The sequence below is a fragment of the Hyla sarda genome, chromosome 1 (genome assembly GCF_029499605.1).
Source record: "Hyla sarda isolate aHylSar1 chromosome 1, aHylSar1.hap1, whole genome shotgun sequence".
In the NCBI taxonomy this organism is placed as follows: Eukaryota; Metazoa; Chordata; class Amphibia; order Anura; family Hylidae; genus Hyla; species Hyla sarda.
In genome coordinates, this window is record NC_079189.1 from 252,543,621 (window position 1) to 252,566,949 (window position 23,329).

Below are 23,329 nucleotides of genomic sequence, written 5' to 3' on the forward strand. Positions count from 1 at the left end.
CTGATTGTTGCGGTTTGCAACAGCTGGAGACACCTTGGTTGTGAAAGTCTGTTACCTAACTCAGTGTGTTGCAACCAGTGTGCCTCCAGCTGTGGCAAAAATACAACACCCAGCATGCACTGAGAGACTGTACATGCTGGGAGTTCTAGTTTTGCAGCAGGTGGAGGCACACTGGTTGCCAAACACTGAGTTAAGTAACAAACTTGATTTTGCAACCAATGTGCCTCCAGCTGTTGCATAACTACAACTACCAGCATGTATGGTCTGTCAGTGCATGCTGGGAGTTGGAGTTTTGCAACAGCTGGAGGTTTGTTGCCCCCCCCCCATTTGGGCGGGTTTACAGCGAGTTCTGCTGCAAGTTTGAGATGCGGCAAATTTTCCGCCGCAGCTCAAACACCCAGCGAGAAACTCGCAGTAAACCCGACCGTGTGAATGTACCCTAAAAACACTACACAAAATAAAAAGTAAAACACTACATATGCACACCCTTACTCCCCCCTCAATAAAAAAAACAAAAAAAAAGTCTTGTACGGCACTGTTTCCAAAACGGAGCCTCCTGCTGTTGAAAAACTACTACTCACCCTGTTTGGTAAACAATGCTGTAGGGTTTTTTGACGCAAATTCAAATCCCCAATTTAGGCCTCAAATGCGCATGGCACTCTCTCACTTCGGAGCCCTGTCGTATTTCTAGGAAACAGTTTAGGGCCACATATGGGGTATCTCCGTACTCTGGAGAAATTGCGTTACAAATTTTGGGATGCTTTATCTCCTTCTACCCCTTATGAAAAGGAAAAGTTGGTGTCTACTCCAGCATGTTAGTGTAAAAATACATTTTTTTTTTCCCCACTAACATGCTGGTGTTGCCCTATACTTTTAATTTTCACAAGCGGTAAAAGGAAAAAAAAGGCCACCAAAATTTGTAGCGCAGTTTCTCCTGAATACAGAACTACCCCATATGTGGGCGTAAAGGGCTCTGCGGGCGCACCACATGGCTCAGAAGTGAGAGCGTGCCATGTACATTTGAGGTCAAAATTGGTGATTTGCACAGGGGTGGCTGATTTTACAGCAGACATAAACGCAAAACAATAAATACCCAGATGTGACCCCATTTTGGAAACTACACCCCTTACGGAATGTAACAAGGGGTATAGTGAGCCTTAACACCCCACAGGTGTTTGACATATTTTCGTTAGTTAAAATGTTTTAAAAAATGTTTTCACTAAAATGCTGGTGTTACCCTACATTTTTCATTTTCACAAGGGAGAACAGGAAAAAGCCCATCCCCCAAAAGTTGTAGCCCCTTTTCTTCTGAGTAAGAACATACCCCATATGTGGATGTAAAGTGCTCTGCGGGTGCACTACAATGCTCAGAAGAGATGGAGCGCCATTGGGCTTCTGGAGAGAGAATGAGTCCGAAATTGAAGGCCATGTGTGTTTGCAAAGCTCCCATAGTGCCAGAACAGTGGACCCCCCCCACCCCCACATGTGACCTCATTTTGGAAACCACACCCCTCACATAATGTATTTGGGGTACAGTTAGCATTTACACAGGTGTTTGACAGATTTTTGGAACAGTGGTCCGTGAAAATGAAACATTTTATTTTTCATTTGCGCAGCCCACTGTTCCAAAGATCTGTTAAACCCCAAAATGGGGTCACATGTGGGGGATTCACTGTTCTGGCACCACAGGGGGATTTGTAAACGCACATGGCCTCCCAATTCTATTCCAACCAAATTCTCTCACCAAAAGCTCAATGGCGCTCCTTCTTTTCTGAGCATTGTAGTTTGGCCGCAGAGCACTTTACATCCACATATGGGGTATTTCCATACTCAGAAGAAATAGGGTTACACATTTTGTGGGGCTTTTTCTCCAATTACGCCTTGTGAAAATTAAAAATTTGAATTTTTTTTTCCATTAAAATGAAGGTTTTACCCCAATTTTTCATTTTCATGCCAACTTTAGCGGAAATTTGTCAAGCATCGGTTGGGTGTTAAGGCTCGCTGTACCCCTTGTTACGTTCCTTGAGGGGTGTAGATTCCAAAATAGTATGCCATGTGTTTTTATTTTTTTTGCGTTTCTGGCACCATAGGGGCTTCCTAAATGCGACATGCCCCCCCCAAAAACCATTTCAGTAAAATATGCTTTCCAAGAGCCAAATGTGACTCCTTCTTCTGAGCATCGTAGTGCGCCCGCAGTGCACTTGACGTCCACACATGGTATATTTCCATACTCAGAAGAGATGGGGTTACAAATTGTGGGGGGGGGGCATTTTCTCCTGTAACCCCTTGGAAAACCTAGCATTTTAGTGAAGAAAAAATATTCACTTACTCATCCAACTTTGAACGAAAAGTCGTCAAACACCTGTGAGGTGTTAAGTAGGGATCGACCGATATTGATTTTTTTATTTTTTTTTTATTTTTTTTTTTGAGCCGATACCGATAACCTGTGAACTCTCAGACCAAAAGCCGATAACTTATGCCGATATCCCGTGCATTTAAATCCCCCCCCCCTCCAATATCCTTGGTAAAATGAGGGTGCGTGTGCCGGTATACCCCGATAAACAGTTTCTGGCCCTGCAGAAGCCGCTGCAGATCAATGATTTAAAGCGGTGCTTTAAATCAATGAACTGCAGTGGCTTTTATGGGGCCAGAGACCACCGCCGCCACCCGCTTATCTCCCCCCGCCTTTCCTGGGGTCCCGAGTCCAACCACCGACGCTGCCCGATTGCCTCCCCTTGCCTATCCTCTGGCCAGAGACTGCCGCTGCTGCCCCATTGCCTCCCCCATCCCCGGTTTTTAATAACCTGTTCCGTGGGTTGTGCTACTTGTGGCTCCGGTGACGTCCTGTGCTGTGACTGTGCGCTGGGCCACTGACGGTTGCAATGGGTTGAGGATGCCACTCGTCATTGCGCAGCGCACAGCAACAGCGAAGAATGCCGCCGGATCCAGAAGTATGGCGGACCCAGAGAACAGGTAATTATAAAACGGGATGGGGGAGGCAATCGGGCAGCGGTGGGGGTTGGACTCGGGACCCCAGGACAGGCAGGGGGAGAGAAGCGGGCAGCGGTCTCTGGCCCCGCAAAAGCCGTTGCAGTTGATAAATTTAAAGCGCCCGCATTATCTGCAAGGTAATTGCCAATACTGATAACTTAGAAAATCGTGAATATCAGCCGATAATTGGTCGATCTCTAATGTTAAGGCTCAGCGGACCCCTTGTTACGTTCCTTGTGGGGTGTAGTTTACAAAATAGGATGCCATGTTGTGTTTTATATTTATTTATTTATTAATAAAAAATTTTTTTATTTTTGTTGTGCTGTTCTGGCACCATAGGGGCTTCCTAAATGGGACATGCCCCCCAAAAAGCCATTTCAGAAAAACTCTCTCTCCAAAATCACTTTGTCGCTCCTTCCCTTCTGAGGCCTCTAGTGCACCCACAGAGCACTTGACATACACATATGTGGTATTTCCTTACTCGAGAAAAATTGGGTTACAAATTTTGGGGGGGCTTTTTCTCCTTTACAAGAACATGCGAGTGTAAAAAATGAAGATTTTGAATTTTCTACTTTTACCTTGCTGCTATTCCTGTGAAACGCCTAAAGGGTTAATACACTTTCTGAATGTCATTTTGAATGCTTTGGGGGGTGCAGTTTTTATAATGGGGTCATTTTATGGGGTATTTCTAATATGAAGACCCCTCAAATCCACTTCAAAACTTAACTGGTTCCTTACAAATTCTGATTTTGCGCAAAATTGGAAAATTGCTGCTGAACTTTGAAGCCCTCTGTCTTCCAAAAGTAAAAACATGTCCACTTTATGATGAAAATATAAAGTTGACATATTGTATATGTGAATCAATATATAATTTATTTGGAATTTTCATTTTCCTTACAAGCAGAGAGTTTCAAAGATCGAAAAATGCTAAATTTTGGAAATTTTCATGAAATTTCAGGATTTTTCCACAAAGAAAGGATGCAAGTAACAACGAAAATTTACCACTATGTTAAAGTAGAATATGTCATGAAAAAACAATCTCGGAATCAGAATAAACAGTAAAAGCATCCCAGAGTTATTAACCCCTTCCCGCAGAAGGTCATATATAAACGCCGGGTTGTGCAGTGCGTTCGCGCATCCCAACGTTTATAAATGACATTTAGTTAACCCGGCGATGCGCAGCTTTGCACGGGTTAACCAGCAGAAGTCCCGCTGTTTCCAGCAGGGGACAACTTCTGCTTCACCCCCAGGACCATCCATTGATGGTCCTGGTCAGCGATCACTGTGATTGGTCCCTGTGGACCAATCACAGTGACCTGGGGTGAAAGTTCAGATCCCCGCACTGCACGCCCCTGGAAGTGGGGTAGAACGGGCGACGATGGCTGCGGGGGCTCGCGGGGACCTGCGGCATAGGAGGGGAACACGTGGGGACCGCGGCCTTACCTGGAACAGCGGCGGGACTGGCCACGTGGACGAGCAGCGATGGGACCGGCAGGTAAGTATATGGTCCTCAGAGGCAGCAGTGAAGATCTTCACTGCTGCTTCTAGGAGTCTGAAAACTACAACTCCCAGCATGCCTAAACATCCTTTGGCTGTCTGGGCATGCTGGGAGTTGTAGTTTTGCAACAGCTGGTGCACCCCCCCCCCAGTGAATGTACAGGGTACATTCACATGGGCGAGGGTTTTACAGTGGGTTTCTCGCTGCAAGTTTGAGATGCAGCAAATTTTGCACTGGGAAACTCGCTGTAATCCCCCGCCCATGTGACTGTACCCTAAAAACACTACACTACACTACACCAACACAAAATAAAATAAAAAGTTAAAAACACTACATATACACATACCCCTACACAGCCCCCCTCCCCCAATAAGAACGTCCGGTACACCACTGTTTCCAAAGCAGAGCCTCCAGCTGTTGAAAAACAACTCCCAGTATTGCCGGACAGCCGCATGCTGGGAGTTTTGCAACAGCGGGAGGCACCCTGTTTGGGAATCACTGGCGTAGAATACCCCTATGTCCACCCCTATGCAAATCCCTAATTTAGGCCTCAAATGCACATGGCGCTCTTGCCCTGTCGTATTTCAGGGCAACAGTTTAGGGCCACATATGGGGTATCGCCGTACTCGGGAGAAATTGCGTTACAAGGTTTGGGGGGCTTTTTCTTCTTTAACCCTTCATGAAAAGGAAATGTTGGGGTCTGCACCAGAATGTTAGTGTAAAAATTTTTAAGTTTTTTACACTAACATGCTGATGTTGCCCTATACTTTACATTTTCACAAGAGGTAAAAGGGGGAAAAAAGCCCCCCAAAATTTGTAACTCAATTTCTCCCGACTACGGAGATACCCCATATGTGGGAGCAAAGTGCTCTGGGGGTGCACAACAAGGCCCAGAAGGGAGAGTGCACCATGTACATTTGAGGTGATTTGCACAGAGGTGGCTTATTGTTACAGCGGTTTTGACAAACGCAAAAAAAAAAACGTGACCCCATTTCGGAAACGACACCCCTCACGGAATGTAATGAGGGGTGCAGTGAGAGTTTACCCCCCACAGGTGTCTGACGGCTCTTTGGAACAGTGGTCCGTGAAAATGAAAACTTGTACAGCCCACTGTTCCAAAAATCTGTCAGACACCAGTGGGGGCAAATGCTCACTGTACCCCTTGTTGCGTTCCTCAAGGGGTCTAGTTTCCAAAATAGTATGCCATGTGTTTTTTTTTTTGCTGTTCTGGCACCATAGGGGCTTCTTAAATGCAACATGCCCCCCAAAAACCATTTCAGAAAAACGTACTCTCTAAAATCCCCTTGTCGCTCCTTCGCTTCTGAGCCCTCTACTGTGCCCGCCTAACACTTTACATAGACATATGAGGTATGTGCTTACTCAAGAGAAATTGGGCTACAAATATAAGTATACATTTTCGCCTTTTACCCCTTGTAAAAATTCAAAAATTGGGTCTACAAGAACATGCGAGTGTAAAAAATGAAGATTGTGAATTTTCTCCTTCACTTTGCTTCTATTCCTGTGAAACACCTAAAGGGTTAAAATTAGGGGTGTGAATCGCCAAGAATTTGGCGATTCGATTCGAATCGCGATACCAGTGTGGCGATTCGATATATCGCGATACCGTCTAGGTGACGATACATCGCGATATATCGCCCACCTGGGAGCATTCATAGATCCCAATAGACGCCGCTGTCAGCTTTGACAGCGGCGATCTAGTACTCCGGTGCTCACTTTTCTCATGTTATCCCGTCCGGGCTGCAAAATAAAATAAAACGCACTTTCTCTTACCTGCCAACGAGCCCGCGGAGCTCCGGTACACTCCGGTAGAGGTGTTCGGTCCCCGGGCTGTATTCTTCTTACTTCCTGTTAGTCCGGCACGTCACATGGAGCTTCAGCCTATCACCAGCGGAGGCGGGACATCGCTGCGGCCAGTGATAGGCTGAAGCTCCATGTGACGTGCCGGACTAACAGGAAGTAAGAAGAATACAGCCCGGGGACCCAACACCTGTACCGGACTGTACCGGAGCTCCGCGGGCTCGTTGGCAGGTAAGAAAAGTGCGTTTTATTAAAAATTCCACATCCCTAAAAGAATCGATTCAAAAATATTTTGAATCGATTCTGTATCGGCAAATGAAAAATCGCGATTATCGCGAGAATCGATTTTTTCTTACATCCCTAGTTAAAATGATGACTGAATGTCATTTTGAATAATTTGGGGGGTGCAGTTTTTATAATGGGGTCTTTTGTGGGGTATTTCTAATATGAAGGCCCTTCAAATCCACTTCAAACCTGAACTGATCCCTGAAAAATAGTGAGTTTGAAAATTTTGTGGAAAATTGCTGCTGAACTTTGAAGCCCTCTGGTGTCTTCCAAAAGTAAAAACTCGTCAATTTTATGATGGAAACATAAAGTAGACATATTGTATATGTGAATAAAATTTTTTTTTTATTTGTAATATACATTTTCCTTACAAGCAGAGAGCTTCAAAGTTAGAAAAATGCAAAATTTTCTAATTTTTCATCAAATTTTAGGATTTTTCATAAGGAAAGGATGCAAGTTACCACAAAAATTTACCACTATGTTAAAGTAGAATATGTCACGAAAAAAACAATCTTGGAATCAGAATAACTAAAAGCATTCCAGAGTTATTAATGTTATATTAATGTTTATAATATTATAAAGTGACAGTGGTCAGATGTGCAAAAAAATGCTCTGGTCCTTAAGTCCAAAATGGGCTTGGTCCTTAAGGGGTTAATGCATAAAGTGACAGTGCTCAAAATTGCAAAAAAAGGCTCAGTCCTTAAGAGGTTAAAACCACATTGATCTGTGTGCTCTGTGCTCAATTGATAAAGCCTGGTTCTGCCAAGCTTTATCATTCTGAGTGCTGGAGACAGCACAGTACATGAAGTAAGCCCTCCGGCTACCTCCACAGTGAGTTGGGAGCCCGCATCATACCCCGTTAATGGCTCATGGACGAACATAGACTTCCATGGTTGTTAACGGGTTAAAAAAACAAAGTTTTTTTGCTGTATACTTCTGGCCAAGAAGGGAGGCCCCTGGTGGCCAGAACACATTGTCTGGTCAAAGTCTAAATTTTGGTCTCCTGCTGCAGAAGACCAAACTCAGGAAGTGTTTCTCTGTACTGAGCTTGATTGACAGCGGCAAAGAGCCTCACTGAAAGATACAGACTGAAAGCTGCGGCACAGAGCCTGAGGTTTTCTATTCGTCACAGCACTGCAACCATGTGAGGGTGGAAGTGGTTCCCCAGCAGGCTTCAATGAAGTAATGCTTGCTGGGAAACGCCCACTTTCCCCTACTGGGAGATTGCACTATGTGAGCAAGAAGAACTGTAAGATACAGAGCTTTTAAACGCTCTGAAATTTTTTCTAAGGATGGGGGAGTGTTAGGAGTAGTTAGGGAACATAGCCTGAGTTAGTTTAGAAAAGTTTATTTGGTGACAGGTTTAGTTTAAGGACACAACCAGTTATTTTATTTATTTTTTCTCCTCCTCGCCTTTTAAAGGGAACCGGTCAGCAGATTTTAGCATATATAAATGCTTGGCAATGGATTTATATATGCACTAGAGATGAGCGAACTTACCTGGATTCGATTCGTCACGAACTTCTCGTCTCGGCAGTTACTGACTTAAGCCTGCATAGATAGATTAGTTCAGCTTTCAGGTGCTCATGAGCACCTGAAAGCTGAACTAATTAATCTATACAGGCTAAAGTCAGCAACTGCCGAGCCGAGAAGTTTGTGACGAATCGAATCCAGGTAAGTTCGCTCCTCTCTAATCCTCACCATCCCAGGGGGACGTTTTTGCCACCAGGGATGGTGAAGCTATTTGGTTATAAAGTTCCCGCCAGCCACCCCGCAAGTAGTCCCTTGGGCGGGGACTTCTGCTTACCACAGGGGTGTGGAAATAAAAAAATAAAAAAAAAACTACTTGTCCAAGGGACTAAAGCGGAACACAATCTACTTGTCCCTCAAGAAAATCCACTTGTCCTGGTAGATGAAATAATTTCAACCAAAATAGTACGATTCCCCCCCCCACTAGACCACCAGGGATGGATATAAGATCCCTTTAGACACTGCTGACAGCGGTGATCTAATGGTTAATAGGCGATCGCAGCATGCCAGGATATTAGCGGCGGGAGAGCTATAGCTCCTCTTATACCCGAGGCAACCACAGAAAAGTCTAGATGTAACTTTTTGATCACCTTATAAAAAATTTCTAATATGAAGTGACCAAAAATTAGCAATTCTGGACCATTTTTTACATTTACACTGTTCACCGTACGGTTTAATTAACATCATATTTTAATAGTCTGGACATTTCCACATGCAGCGATACCACTTAGGTTTATTTTTGTACATTATTTTTATTTAAAGAAAATTGGAAACTTTTATTAGGAAAGGGGCTTATTCATATATACGCCCCTTTTTAAAATATTTTAATCACTATTTTTCAGTCTCAATAGGGACTTATGTGTTACTGGGGGGTGTTCTGCTTCTCCAGTTTATGTGGTGCATTTTGTGTCAGAAAATGCTGGAAGTTGCATTTAGTTACTAGATAACTACAACTCCCAGCATGCCCTGATAGTCTATGGTTCTGTGGATGTTGCAGCATGTTGTACTGTATAGTAGTACAGTTAAGGTTATTGTGTAACATGCTGGGAGTTGTAGTTTTGGTTTGTGTCAGCTGCAGAGCCATAGGCTGTCAAGGAATACTGGGAATTGCAGTTAGTAACAACAACTCCCAGCATGACCTGATACAGCCTATGGTCATGTGGGTGTTGCAGCATGTTGCACTGTATAGTAGTACAGTTAAGGTTATTGTGTAACATGCTGGGAGTTGTAATTTTGTTCCGTGTCAGCTGCAGAGCCATAGGCTGTGTCAAGGAATACTGGGAATTGCAGTTAGTAACAACAACTCCCAGCATGCCCTGATGCAGCCTATGGCTCTGCAGCTGACCCAAACCAAAACTACAACTCCCAGCATGTTGCACTTTATAGTTCTACAGTTTAGGATATGGTGTAACATGCTGGGAGTTGTAGTTTTGGTTCGGGCGTGTTTGTGTGCATCCGTGGGACTCTTGGTTGGCGGGTGAGTATGAAGGGGGGGATTCTGGGGGTGCATTTTAGTGCGGGTGCCACTAAAAATAAATAAAATTAGATGGCACAACTGCCCTAATGCCCAATGTGACAGTCTGCTGCTATACAAAACATTCATGCATACACATATACATGCACCAGCCACTGCCCCCATATCATACATACACACACCCCCGCCACTGCCCCCCCACATCATACATTACATGTACACATACACTCACACCATACATAAACACACATCATACATACCCCCTCCGCTGCCCCCCCACACATCATACATTACATACATACACACATTATACATTACATACACATCACACACAGACTGACATCGTACACACATACATTACATACACATCACACACAGACTGACATCGTACACACATTATACATTACATACACATTATACATTACATACACATCACACACAGGCAGACATCATACACACATACATTACATACACATCACACACAGACTGACATCGTACACACATTATACATTACATACACATTATACATTACATACACATCACACACAGGCAGACATCATACACACATACATTACATACACATCACACACACACAGACAGACATCATACACACATTATACATTACATACACATTATACATTACATACACATCACACACAGACTGACATCGTACACACATACATTACATACACATCACACACAGACTGACATCGTACACACATTATACATTACATACACATTATACATTACATACACATCACACACAGGCAGACATCATACACACATACATTACATACACATCACACACAGACTGACATCGTACACACATTATACATTACATACACATTATACATTACATACACATCACACACAGGCAGACATCATACACACATACATTACATACACATCACACACACACAGACAGACATCATACACACATTATACATTACATACACATTATACATTACATACACATCACACACAGACAGACATCCTACACACATTATCCATTACATACACATCACACACAGACATCATACATTACATACACATCACACACAGACATCATACATTACATACATACACACATCACACTTTATCCATTACATACACATCACACACAGACATCATACACACATCACACATTACATACACATCACACACACACAGACAGACATCATACACGCATAACACATACACTCACACCATACATATACACCAGTGTTTCCCAACCAGGGTGCCTCCAGCTGTTGCAAAACTACAACTCCCAGCATGCCCAGGGCATGCTGGGAGTTGTAGTTTTGCAACAGCTGGAGGCACCCTGGTTGGGAAACACTGATATACACCATATATACACACATCATACATACACCTGCCGCTGCTCCCCCCCCCCCCCCCCCCCCCATCATACATTACATACACTCACACCATACATATACAACCACACTTCCTGCCGCCGCCTGTATTCTCGGCCTCCTCACCTGAGCCGGCCATGAGTGGTCATCAGAGCTGTAGTCACCGCCGGTGTGAGGTGAGATTTCCGTCCTCCCCCGTGCAAACTAGCAACCTCCCTGTGGTGGATTAGGTCCTGGGGAGACAGAGCAGGGGGAGGGGGAGGGATAGAGCTGTGTGTGGGGGATGGAGCTGTGTACCGAGCTGTGCTGGTCCTTTCTCTCACCCTGCTCTGTCTTCTGAGCTCCGTCCTCCATCCTCCGGGAGGGGAGATGAGGGTGCTCTGCGGTCAGCTGGAGGCCGCCGCCCCCTCCATACACTCTGAGTGCCGGTGTGAGGTGCAGACTTCCATCCGCTCCTGCGCCTCACACCGGCATTAAAGAAAAATAAGGGGGAAGTCGGTCTGTCCCTGCTAACCCGATACAGGGCTAAATCTATGAACAATTCACCGGCTCGGCGCCCAAAACTACTTGTCCCGGGCGTCGGGCGATAGGATTTCCACACCCCTGTTACCAGCACCCGTCGCTTCGGCCATGGTCCTGTCCCCTTGTGTTGATTGAAGGCTTGCGTAATTGCTATTCTCCCTGTCAGTCAAAATCAAGGGGACGGGACCATGGCCGGATCGACGGGTGCTGGTAAGTAGAAGTCCTTGCCTAGGGGGCTACTTGCTGGGCGGCAGGGAGGACATTATAACTTCATATCTTCACCATCCCTGGGGGCAAAACATCCCCTGGGGTGGTTGAGGATAATGAGTTTAGCATATGTAATGCGTTTTTACTTTAAAAATCATAATTTTTTTTTTATATATTTCCATCCACAGACCTATATGAGGGCTTATTTTTTTGCGTGACCAATTGTCCTTTGTAATGATATAAATCACTATACTATAAAATTTATGGCACAACCAAAAAATTAGATATAATTTTTGTAAGGCTGTGATTGGACAAGGATGACTGCTGATATTGATCAGCAGCCATCGCGGCCTGTTGCCTGGGGGGGGGGGTAACAAACCCCCACCCCCTAGTACGGTAATCGCGGTGATCGCTTTTTTTCTGGTGTCCCGATGGCCCGGAAATTAAGGGTGATTGGTGCTGTCCGAGATAGCACCGATCACATTGAAGGATAGGAGTGAGGTAGCAGGGGCACCACCCCCTCCTATATCTGCGATTGGTCAGTCAGGAGAAACCGACCAGTTGAAGATCGGGGACAGTGTTAAAGTTCAGAGTAGGGGAACGGTGGGAGCAGTGGCTGGCATGATACGGCAATCCAGTGAGTTGTAGTGGTGTGCCGCCAGCTGTTGAATAACTACAACTCCCAACATGCTCTTTGGCTCAGTGCATGCTGGGAGTTGTAGTTTTGCAACAGCTGAAGGCACGCTGGTGGAGAAACACTGAGTAAGTCTGTTACCTAACTCTGTTTCCCCACCAGTGTGCCTCGGCTGTGGCAAAACTACAAATCCCAGGATGAAAGGTCTGTCTGAGTGCATGCTGAGAGTTGTAGTTTTGCCACAGCTGGAAAATCTGCAGCAAAAAATGCTTGTGTAAACGTACCCTTACTGTGCAGAATGGCTTGTACAAAATAGTGTAAATAAAAAAAGTGAAGTCTTTAGTCCCATAGAAATGATCATGTCTCCCTTTTTTTCCAATTTTTAAATGCAAATTCCAAACTGCAAAAATAAAAGAACATATTTGGTATAGCCACACATGTGAATGTTCAGTCTATTAGAATAAAAAAATCATTGATCCCACATGGGGAACACTGTACTTGAAACAAAACACCCAGTGTCAGAATTTTTTTTTTTTTGGGCACATCCCATCCCACCAAACATAAGGCGTTAAGTCCTATCTACCCCAAAAAGGTACAAATAAACTACAGATCACTGAACATAAAAAGAAAAAAAACTACTAGTCCAAGGGACTAAAGCGGAACACAATCTGATCGCGCTGCCGGGGGGTTTAGGCGATCCACCCCACTAGACCGCCAGGGATGGTTAAAAGATCCCTTTCACGCCGCTGTGAACTTTGACAGCGGTGACCTAAAGGGTTAACATCCGACCGCGGCTATCGCCGCATGACGAGCTATTAGAGGCGGCCCCTGGCTACTGAAATCAGCTGGGGGCCGCAGAGTATGGAGTGAGTTCGAGTCAGGAGCACGCTCTGTACACCCTGAGCGCCGGTGTGAGTTGCAGGGTTGCGTCCCATGCAAGTCTGCATCCGCTCCTGCACCTCACACCGGCATTTAAAAATAGGAGGGGGGGGGGTCGGAGGGAGGCGGTCCGGCCCTGCTTACCCGATACAAGGCTGAATCAAAGAAAAATTCACCTGCCCAGCGCCTGGAACTACATGTCCCGGGCGTCGGGCGATAGGATTTCCACATCCCTGTTTGTCCAGTCTGCAGTGGATGATACGCTTCTTATGTCATGCGATAACTCTATTCGGTCACAGTACAGTCTTAATATTGACTTATAACCTATTAATGACTTTTACTCAGTCATGGCATGGAGGTATTTAGTTCTGGTATGGCTGTGTTATTCAGTCATGGTGTGGTGGTATTGTTCACTTCTGGTATGGCGGTCTCATTAAGTCATAGCAGTATTGTTCAGTTCTTGTATGGCGGTGTTATTCAATCACGATGTGGTGGTATTGTTCACTTCTGATATGGTGGTATTGTTCAGTTCTTGTATGGCGTTGTTATTCAGTCAAGGTGTGGTGGTACTGTTCAGTTCTGGGATGGTGGTCTTATTCAGTGATAGCGGTAATGTTCAGTTCTGGTATGGTGGGGTTATTCAGTCATGGTATGGCAGTGTTTATTGAGTCACAGTATAGTGGTACTGTTCATAAATAAATAGGGACACAGCCTCATAGGGATATACTGGTTTCTGGACAGATACTGGACATTTGAACGAGTACTTGTGCGAAAGTCCTCGATACCTGATCCGATATCTGCCGGCAGGTATCACGGAGGTGCGGTAAGCTGCATGCACTCTCCACTCCCGAGCTATGCAGTGAGCTCAGCAGCTGAGTGCACGTCATAGCCGGAACCCGCATTAGCCTCAACCTTGATCGCAGCGTCTAAAAGTTTTACTGCCGGTAGCTCAGGGATGCTGATCGGGATCACCATGGTGAAATTGTGGTGTCCCGATCAGGCGAGAGGACGCCGCAGGTCCCTTACCCTGCTCTGTGCGTCCAATCGTTGCTCCTTTACTGCAGACATTAGTAGAGGAGCGCCGCTAACACTGATCAATGCTATGGCATAGCATTGATCAGTATGCAATCTACAGATTGCATGTAATGGTTCCCTATGGAGACAAAAAAGAGAAGAAAAATGTGCAAAAAAATAACAAACGTGAATTAACCCCTTCCCAACAAAATTGTAATCATCCCTTTTTCAAAAAAGTTTAAATAAAAATATATCTTTAATTAAAAAAAGCCCTTTCTCTTATAAAAACAAAAAATAGAAAAAAAAGCTTTTTCCCGTTTTAAAGGAAAAAAGTCACATGACATTGAAAAAAGTATTGGTATTTGGTATCGGCAAGTACTTTAAAAAAAAAAAAAAATTAAAAAACAATCCTACTGTCTTAAAATTAAAAAAAAAAAAAAAAAAAAAATGGTATCTGGATATCCCTACAGCCTAAGGCCATGTTCACACTGCACACAAATATGGTTTTTAGACCAAGGTTTTGTGTAGGACGGTAAAAATCCTTGCACCAGCAAGAGTCGACATCTATAGAAAATTACTAAACCATTAGGATGCCACAAGGCCTTAAGGGGTTATCCAGGAAAAAAAATGTTTTTACATATCAAATGGCTCCAGAAAGTTAAAGGGGTACTCCAGTGCTGAAATTCTTATCCCCCTATCCTAAGGATAGGGGATAAGTTTCAGATCACGGGGGCTCCGACTGCTGGGGCACCCCGCGATCTCCTGTACGGGGCCCCGGCAGCCCGAGGGAAGGGGGCGTGTTGACCACCGCACTAAGCGGCGACTGAGATGGCCCCTCAATACAACTCTATGGCAGAGCCGGAGCGTTGCCTTCGGCAAGCTCCAGCTCTGCCATAGCGATGTATTGAGGGGGGCGTGTCAGCCGCCGCTTTGTGCCGTGGCCTCGTGCCGGGCCCCAGTGCTCGGACCCCCCGCAATCTGAAACTTATCCCCTATCCTTAGGATAGGGGATACGTTTTTCAGCACTGGGCTACCCCTTTAACCCCTTCACGACGAGCGACGTACATGTACGGCGCCGCGAAGTGTCACTTGGCGCGCGGCGACGTACATGTACGTCGCGGGGTTCCGGGAGCGCCACGTCACCGGTAGCGCTGATCGGACCGGGATGACTGCTGTTATCTAACAGCAAGCATCCCGGCACATCGCCGAGGGGGGTCCTGAGACCCCCCCCCATGACAGCGATGCACGCAAATCGCAGGTCAATTCAGACCTGCGATCTGCGCGATTCCGGGTCATACGGGTCACTCGTGTCCCGGTGACCCGGAAAATAAGAGGGATCGGGGGTGTCCGAGACACCCTCGATCCCCCTAAAGGGATAGGAGTTTGGTGGCAGGGGTGCCACCCCTCCTATCCCTGCTATTGGTCGGCCGAGCGACCGACCGATAGCAGACCGGGGGAGGGGGGGTTAAAGTTCGGTTCCCCCGCTTTGCCCACCTGTCGGTGTCCGGGCAAAACGGGGGAACCGTCCAGGGAAGGTCGGCGCCGAAGGTCCCTACCTGGATCCCGGATCCCCGTTCGCGATCCTCCCCCCACGTGCGGCGGCGGCGGCAGCAATACTTCCGGGTCCTGCTAGGTGAGTTGTTGCCTAGCAACATCCGGAGGGCCACAGTTTACAGTGGTCTCTAAACCGTGGCCCTCCAGATGTTGCAAAACTACAACTCCCAGCATGCCCAGACAGCTGTTTGCTGTGTGGGCATGCTGGGACTTGTAGTTTTGCAATATTTAGAGGGGTTCAGGTTGTAGATCACTAAGTGGTCTCAAACTGTAGCCCTCCAGATGTTGCAAAACTACAACTCTCAGCATGCCCAGACAGAAGTTTGCTGTCTGGGCATGCTGCGAGTTGTAGTTTTGCAACATCTGGAGGGCCACAGTTTTGAGACCACTGGACAGTGATTTACAACTTGAACCCCTCTAAATCTTGCAAAACTACAACTCCCAGCATTCAGGAACAGCATAAGGCTGTCTTGGCACGCTGGGAGTTGTACTTGCCTGCCTCCAGCCATTGCATAACTACATCTCCCAGCATGCCCTTCCGCAATCAGTACATGCTGGGAGTTGTAGTTTTGCAACAGCTGGAGGCACACTGGTTGGAAAATACTGAGTTAGGTCATAGAACCTAACTCAAGGTTTTCCAGCCAGTGTGCCTCCAGCTGTTGCAAAACTACAACTCCCAGCATGCATGGTCTGTCAGTGCATGCTGGGAGTTGTAGTTTTGACCCCCTTCCCGTGTGAATGTACAGGCTACATTCACACTGGCGGCAGATTACAGTGAGTTCCCCGCTACAAATTTGAGCTGCGGAAAATTTTTCGCCGCAGCTCGAAACTCCTAGCGGGAGACTGTGTAATCCGCCGCCAGTGTGAATGTAACCTAAAAACACTACACTAACATAAAATAAAGAGTAAAACACTACATATACACACGTACACTGCCCCCCCACCACCCCCTTCCCCAATAAAAATGAAAAACGTATTGTATGGCAGTGTTTCTAAGATGGAGCCTCCAGCTGTTGCAAAACAAAAACTCCCAGCATTTCTGGACAGCAATTGACTGTCCAGGCATGCTGGGAGTTTAGCAACAGCTGGAGGCACCCTGTTTGGGAATCGCTGGCATAGAATACCCCTATGTCCACCCCTATGCAAGTCCCCAATTCAGGCCTCAAATGCGCATGGCGCTCTCACTTTGGAGCCCTGTCGTATTTCAAGGCAACATAATAGGGTCACATATGGGGTATCGCCGTACTCGGGAGAAATTGCCTAACAAATTTTGGGGGGCTTTTTCTCCTTTTACCCCTTATGAAAAGGAACAGTTGGGGTCTACACCAGCATGTTAGTGTAAAAAAATAATTTTTACACTAACATGCTGGTGTTGCCCTATACTTTTAATTTTCACAAGAGGTAAAAGGGAAAAACGCCCCCCAAAGTTTGTAATGCAATTTCTCCCGAATACGAAGATACCCCACATGTGGGTGCAAAGTGCTCTGGGGGCGCACAACAAGGCCCAGAAGGGAGAGTGCGCCATGTACATTTGAGGTGATTTGCACAGGGGTGGCTGATTGTTACAGCGGTTCTGACAAATGCAAAAAAAAAAAAACACCCACATGTGACCCCATTTTGGAAACTACACCCCTCACGGAATGTAATAAGGGGTGCAGTGAGAATTTACACCCCACAGGTGTCTGACGGATCTTTGGAACAGTGGTCCGTGAAAATGAAAAATTTTGCACAGCCCACTGTTCCAAAGATCTGTCAGACACCAGTGGGGGGGGGGGGGGGCTGGAGTAAAAGCTCACTGTACCCCTCATTACATTCTGTGAGGGGTCTAGTTTCCAAAATGGTATGCCATGTGGGGGTTATTTTGCTGCTCTGGCACCATAGGGGCTTCCTAAATGCGACATGCCCCCCGAGCAAAATTTGCTCTCAAAAAGCCAAATATGACGTCTTCTCTTCTGAGCATTGTAGTTCGCCCGCAGTGCACTTCAGGTCCACTTATGGTGTACCTCCATACTCAGAAGAGATGGGGTTATAAATTTTGGGGGGTCTTTTCTGCTATTAACCCTTTAAAAAATGTGAAATTTGGGGGAAAACCAACATTTTAGTGAAATGTTTTTTTAATTTTTTTTTTTTACATATGCAAAAGTCGTGAAACACCTGTGGGGTATTAAGGCTCACTTTATTCCTTGTTATGTTCCTCAAGGGGTCTAGTTTCCAAAATGGTATGCCATGTGTTTTTTTTTTGTTTTTTTTTTAATTTATTTTTTATTTTTTTGCTGTTCTGGCACCATAGGGGCTTCCTAAATGCAACATGCCCCCAAAAACCATTTCAGAAAAACGTACTCTCTAAAATCCCCTTGTCGCTCCTTCCCTTCTGAGCCCTCTACTGCTCCCGCCGAACACTTTACATAGACATATGAGGTATGTGCTTACTCAAGAGAAATTGGGCTACAAATATAAGTATACATTTTCTCCTTTTACCCCTTGTAAAAATTCAAAAATTGGGTCTACAAGAACATGCGAGTGTAAAAAATGAAGATTTTGAATTTTCTCCTTCACTTTGCTGCTATTCCTGTGAAACACCTAAAGGGTTAAAACACTTACTGAATGTCATTTTGAATACTTTGGGGGGGGGGGGGGTGCAGTTTTTATAATGGGGTCATTTATGGGGTATTTCTAATATGAAGACCCTTCAAATCCACTTCAAACCTGAATTGGTCCCTGAAAAATTGCGAGTTTGAAAATTTTGTGAAAAATTGGAAAATTGCTGCTGAACTTTGAAGCCCTCTGATGTCTTCCAAAAGTAAAAACTCATTAATTTTATGATGCAAACATAAAGTAGACATATTGTATATGTGAATCCAAAAAAAAAATTGTTTGGAATATCCATTTTCCTTACAAACAGAGAGCTTCAAAGTTAGAAAAATGCAAAATTAAAAAAAAAAATGTCAGCAAATTTTGGGATTTTTCACCAAGAAAGGATGCAAGTTTCCACAAAAATTTACCACTATGTTAAAGTAGAATATGTCACGAAAAAACAATCTCAGAATCAGAATGATAACTAAAAGCATTCCAGAGTTATTAATGTTTAAAGTGACAGTGGTCAGATTTGCAAAAAAGGGCTTCGTCCTAGAGGTGAAAATGAACTCCGTCCTTAAGGGGTTAAACAGATTTGTAAATTACTTCTATTAAAAAATCTTAATCCTTTCAGTACTTATGAGCTGCTGAAGTTGAGTTGTTCTTTTCTAAGTTCTCTCTAACACCTGTCTCGGGAACTGTCCAGAGTAGAAGCAAATCCCCATAGCAAACCTATTCTGCTCTGCAGTTCCAAAAAGTGGTGAATGCACCCATACTATGTTAAAAATCACTCCATTTGAACAACCTATTACTTTCTCATTTTTCCTTATATGTGGCTGTAGAAGGGCAAATTTTTGTGTTGTGATGTGTAGTATTGATCGGTACTACTTTTGCGCATATGTAACTTTATAAATATTTTTTGCACATCTGACCACTGTCACTTTAAGCATTAATAACTCTGAGATGCTTTTACCTTTCATTCTGATTCCGAGATTCTTTTTTCGTGACATATTCTACTTTATGGTAAAATTGTGTCGCTAGTTGCATCATTTCTTGGTGAAAAATTCCAAAATAATATGAAAAAATTGAACATTTTTCATTTTTATTACTTTGAAACTCTGATTGAAAGGAAAATAGACATTCCAAATAAATTATATTTTGATTCACAAATACAATGGGGGGAGATTTATCAAAACCTCTCCAGAGGAAAAGTTGCCCAAAGCAACCAATCAGCTCACTTCTTTTATTTTTAACAAGGCCTCTGCAAAATGAAAGAATTGATCTGATTGGTTGCTATGGGGAACTGGGCAACTTTTCCTTTGCACAGGTTTTGATAAATCTCCCCCAATATGTCAACTTTATATTTTCATCATAAAGTTGACATGTTTTTACTTTTGGAAGACACCAGAGGGCTTCAAAGTTCAGCAGCTATTTTTTCTAATTTTTCACAATTTTCAGAATCAGAATTTTTCAGGGCCCAGTTCAGGTTTGAAGTGGATTTGAAGGGCCTTCATATTAGAAATACTCCATAAAAGACCCCATTATAAAAACTGCACCCCTCAAAGTATTCAAAATGACATTCAGTAAGTGTGTTAACCCTTTAGGTGTTTCACAGGAATAGCAGCAAAGTGAAGGAGAAAATTCAAAATCTTCATTTTTTACACTCGCATGTTCTTGTAGACCCAGTTTTTGAATTTTTACAAGGGGTAAAAGGAGAAAAATTTGTAACCCAATTTCTCTTGAGTAAGGAAATACCTCATGTGTGTGTCAAGTGTTCGGCGGGCTCGGTAGGGAAGGAGAGATAATGGGATTTTGGAGAGTGAGTTTTTCTGAAATGGTTTTTGGGGAGCATGTCACATTTAGGAAGCCTCTATGGTGCCAGGACAGCAAAAAAAATAACCCACATGGCATACTATTTTGGAAACTTTTTTTTTTTTTTCTGGGATATTGTTAACATTGTAATTCTGTGGTTTGGTATTTTACTTTAATTTACTGTACGGTATACATAATGTTATATTTTAATAGTTCGTACAATTATGCATGCAGCGATACCAAATGTTTGCCGTGCTTGTCGGGGGCTTTCGGGTCCGGCCCTGCTTGCCTAAAGCGTGGCTAAGGGCCTGAAAAATGTACCTGTCTGGAACTGCATGTCCCGGACGTTAGGCGATGGGAATTCCACATCCCTGTTGATATTTGAAAGCCTGTATGAATCACAGGAATGAGAGGCGGTTTACTCTCTGTATGTGTGGTATGTTGGAAATTATGGAGAAATAACATGCCATTCTAAAGTTCAGTTCTCATGAATTTCTTTATACAGCAGTTCATGTATTTGCTGTAGTTTTTGATGCATTGTAATTTTGCTTTTTGCTGCTTTAAAAGCTACATTTTGTATTTACTTCTTACAGACAAGCCAGCCATAGCACCTCCCGTATTTGTGTTTCAAAAGGACAAAGGCCAGAAGGTAAGCAAAATTAGTAATGTAAATATTTGGTGTCCGACATTAGCTTTAATTGGCTTGACTTAGCCTTTACTGTTTTTAGGTTACTCTTCTCCTGCATTGTCATACTGAATGTATATTTTAAAGAGAAACTGTCACCTGGATTTGGGTTATTAAACTTCTGACACTGTTAAAATGGTCACTTGGCAAGTAGATCAATTGTACTTTTTGTAAAAGTTGTATGTGGGCCGCCCAAAACAAAGATCTGTTTTTATTTTAGTGGCAGGTGTTAGAGGCATTCCCATAGCACTGAAGTGCTTTGGACTGCAATGCCCAGCACACACACACACACACCCCTTCCCCTTCTGGTGATTGACAGATGGGGCTTGGTTTTTGGCGGCAACCCCCACCAAAGCTTGTGCATGCTTAAAGGGTTCTCCGTTGGAAAACATTTATTTTATTTTCTTAAACTGGTGCCAGAAAGTTTAACAAATTTTGTTTGTTTTTTCTTTTTGAAAATTTTCTGTCTAACCACAGTGCTCTCTGTTGATACCTTTTTTCATGTCAGGAACTGTCCCAGAGCAGGAGAGGTTTGCTATAGAAAATTGTTCCTGACATGGACAGAGGTGTCAGCAGAGAGCACTGTGGCAGACAGAAAAGAAATTCAAAAATAATAGAACTTCCTCTGTAGTATACAGCAGCTAAGTACTGGAAGGATTAAGATTTTAAAATATATTTTATTTACAAATCTGTTTAACTTTCTGACACCAATTGATTTAACCCCTTTAGGATGCAGGGCGTATCCATATGCCCCCGTTTCCTTAAGGACTCATGGCGTATGGGTATGCCCTGCATTCTTCCTGCCACTCGCCGGGCAGCGACCGGACAGGGATGCCTGCTGATATCATTCAGCAGGTATCCTGGCATTTGGCCCAGGGGGGTCCTGAGGTCCCCCCACATACTAGCGATCGATGCAGATTAGGGATCGACCGATTATCGGTATGGCCGATATTATCGGCCGATAATCACGATTTTGTGCATTATCGGTATCGGCAATTACCTTGCCGATAATGTCCCGACCGCACCGCGTCGCACCCCCCACCGTAGTGCTGGGCGGTATATCGGTATGGATTTTTGCCCATACCGCTATACCGGTCGGGCCCCTCCCCCACCCTCCGAGTCAATAAAAAATTTTTTTACTTACCCGTAATGGGGGTGGTCCGGGCCATCCATCCTTCCATCCTGTAGTGTCCGCCGGCATTCCGGGTGGAGGGTGAACTGCTCCGGGCTGTCCTTCTCCGGGGGTCATCTTCTCCACTCCGGGCAGGCTCCGGCCTAGTACGCTGCATAGACGCCGCTACACCGTGACGTCAGGAGCCTGCCCGGAGTGGAGAAGAGGACCCCCGGAGAAGGACAGCCCGGACCGGTTTACCCTCCACCCGGAATGCTGCCGGACACTACAGGAAGGAAGGATGGCCCAGACCACCCTGACAGGTAGGGGGAGAGAAGCGGGTGGTGGCGGCTGCCTATGGCACCGCAAAAGCCACTGCAGTGCATTGATATAAAGCGCCCGCTTTAAATCAATGATTTGCAGCGGTGTCGAGGGGAGATAAATAGCCGATAACTTATACCGGAATATCGGTATAAGTTATCGGCTATCTTCCCTAACCTCCACCGATTATCGGTATCGGCCCTAGAAAACGATATCGGTCGATCCCTAATGCAGATCACCGGTAAATACTAACGATACATACATAATGAATACATAATGATGATGATCGGTGGTGTAATATATACCACCAATCATCATCCATACAGTACAGAGGGCTGCACTGTTGCCACCCCCCAGTACAGCAGTGGTTGGGTGGCCGTAGTGACCTCGCCAATCACTTCAGTATGGGTAGGGGGAGGTGGGTGCAGGAGCACGCTGCTCCGTTATGCCCACCATTTTACAGAGATCTGGTGTGCAGAACGGAGCCCCGTGCTGCCATCTCCCCCCTCATACACTAAAAAGTATTAAATGCCCCCTTTCTGTTGCCCCTTGGCACAGAAAGCAGTAGATTAGGTAGGGACAGTTAGGTTTTTTTTTAAATTTTTTTTTTCATATAATTTTTTTGTACCCGTATAGTGCTTTACAGCCATGTATGGGGTATATCCTTATTCTGGATAAATTGGGCTACAAATTTTGTAGAGATTTTTTTTCCCTCTTACTACTTGTGAAACGAAATTTTTTGGTTAATACCAGCAATTTAGTATTCTAATTTTTCACTTTTTCAGCCCCCTGTTCAAAAAACCTGTGAGGTGTAAGTGCTCACTGTAACCCTTATGTTCCTGGTGGGGTCTAGTTTACAAAATGGTGTCACATGAGGGGGATTTCTGCTGTTCTGGCTCCATGGGACGTTTGAAAATGCACATGGCCCCCGACTTCAATTTCAGCAAAATTCTCTCTTCAAAAGACCAATGGCGCTCCTCCTGTTCTGAGACCTGTAGTGCGCCAGCAGAGCACTTAACATTCACATATGGGGCATTTTCTTAATTGGGGAAAAATTGGACTTCA

At 44.6% G+C, this 23,329-nt stretch overlaps 1 protein-coding gene across 2 annotated transcripts in view; it reads left to right on the forward strand.

The window, feature by feature from the left end:
• The window catches only part of RANBP3 (RAN binding protein 3), a 161,797-nt gene that overhangs the window by 6,813 nt on the left and 131,655 nt on the right, over window positions 1-23,329 (forward strand). For both annotated transcript variants that reach the window (XM_056570817.1, XM_056570828.1), the window contains exon 2: window positions 20,741-20,796. In XM_056570817.1, the coding sequence (XP_056426792.1) occupies window positions 20,741-20,796 (56 nt within the window). The remainder of the gene's footprint in view (window positions 1-20,740; window positions 20,797-23,329) is intronic.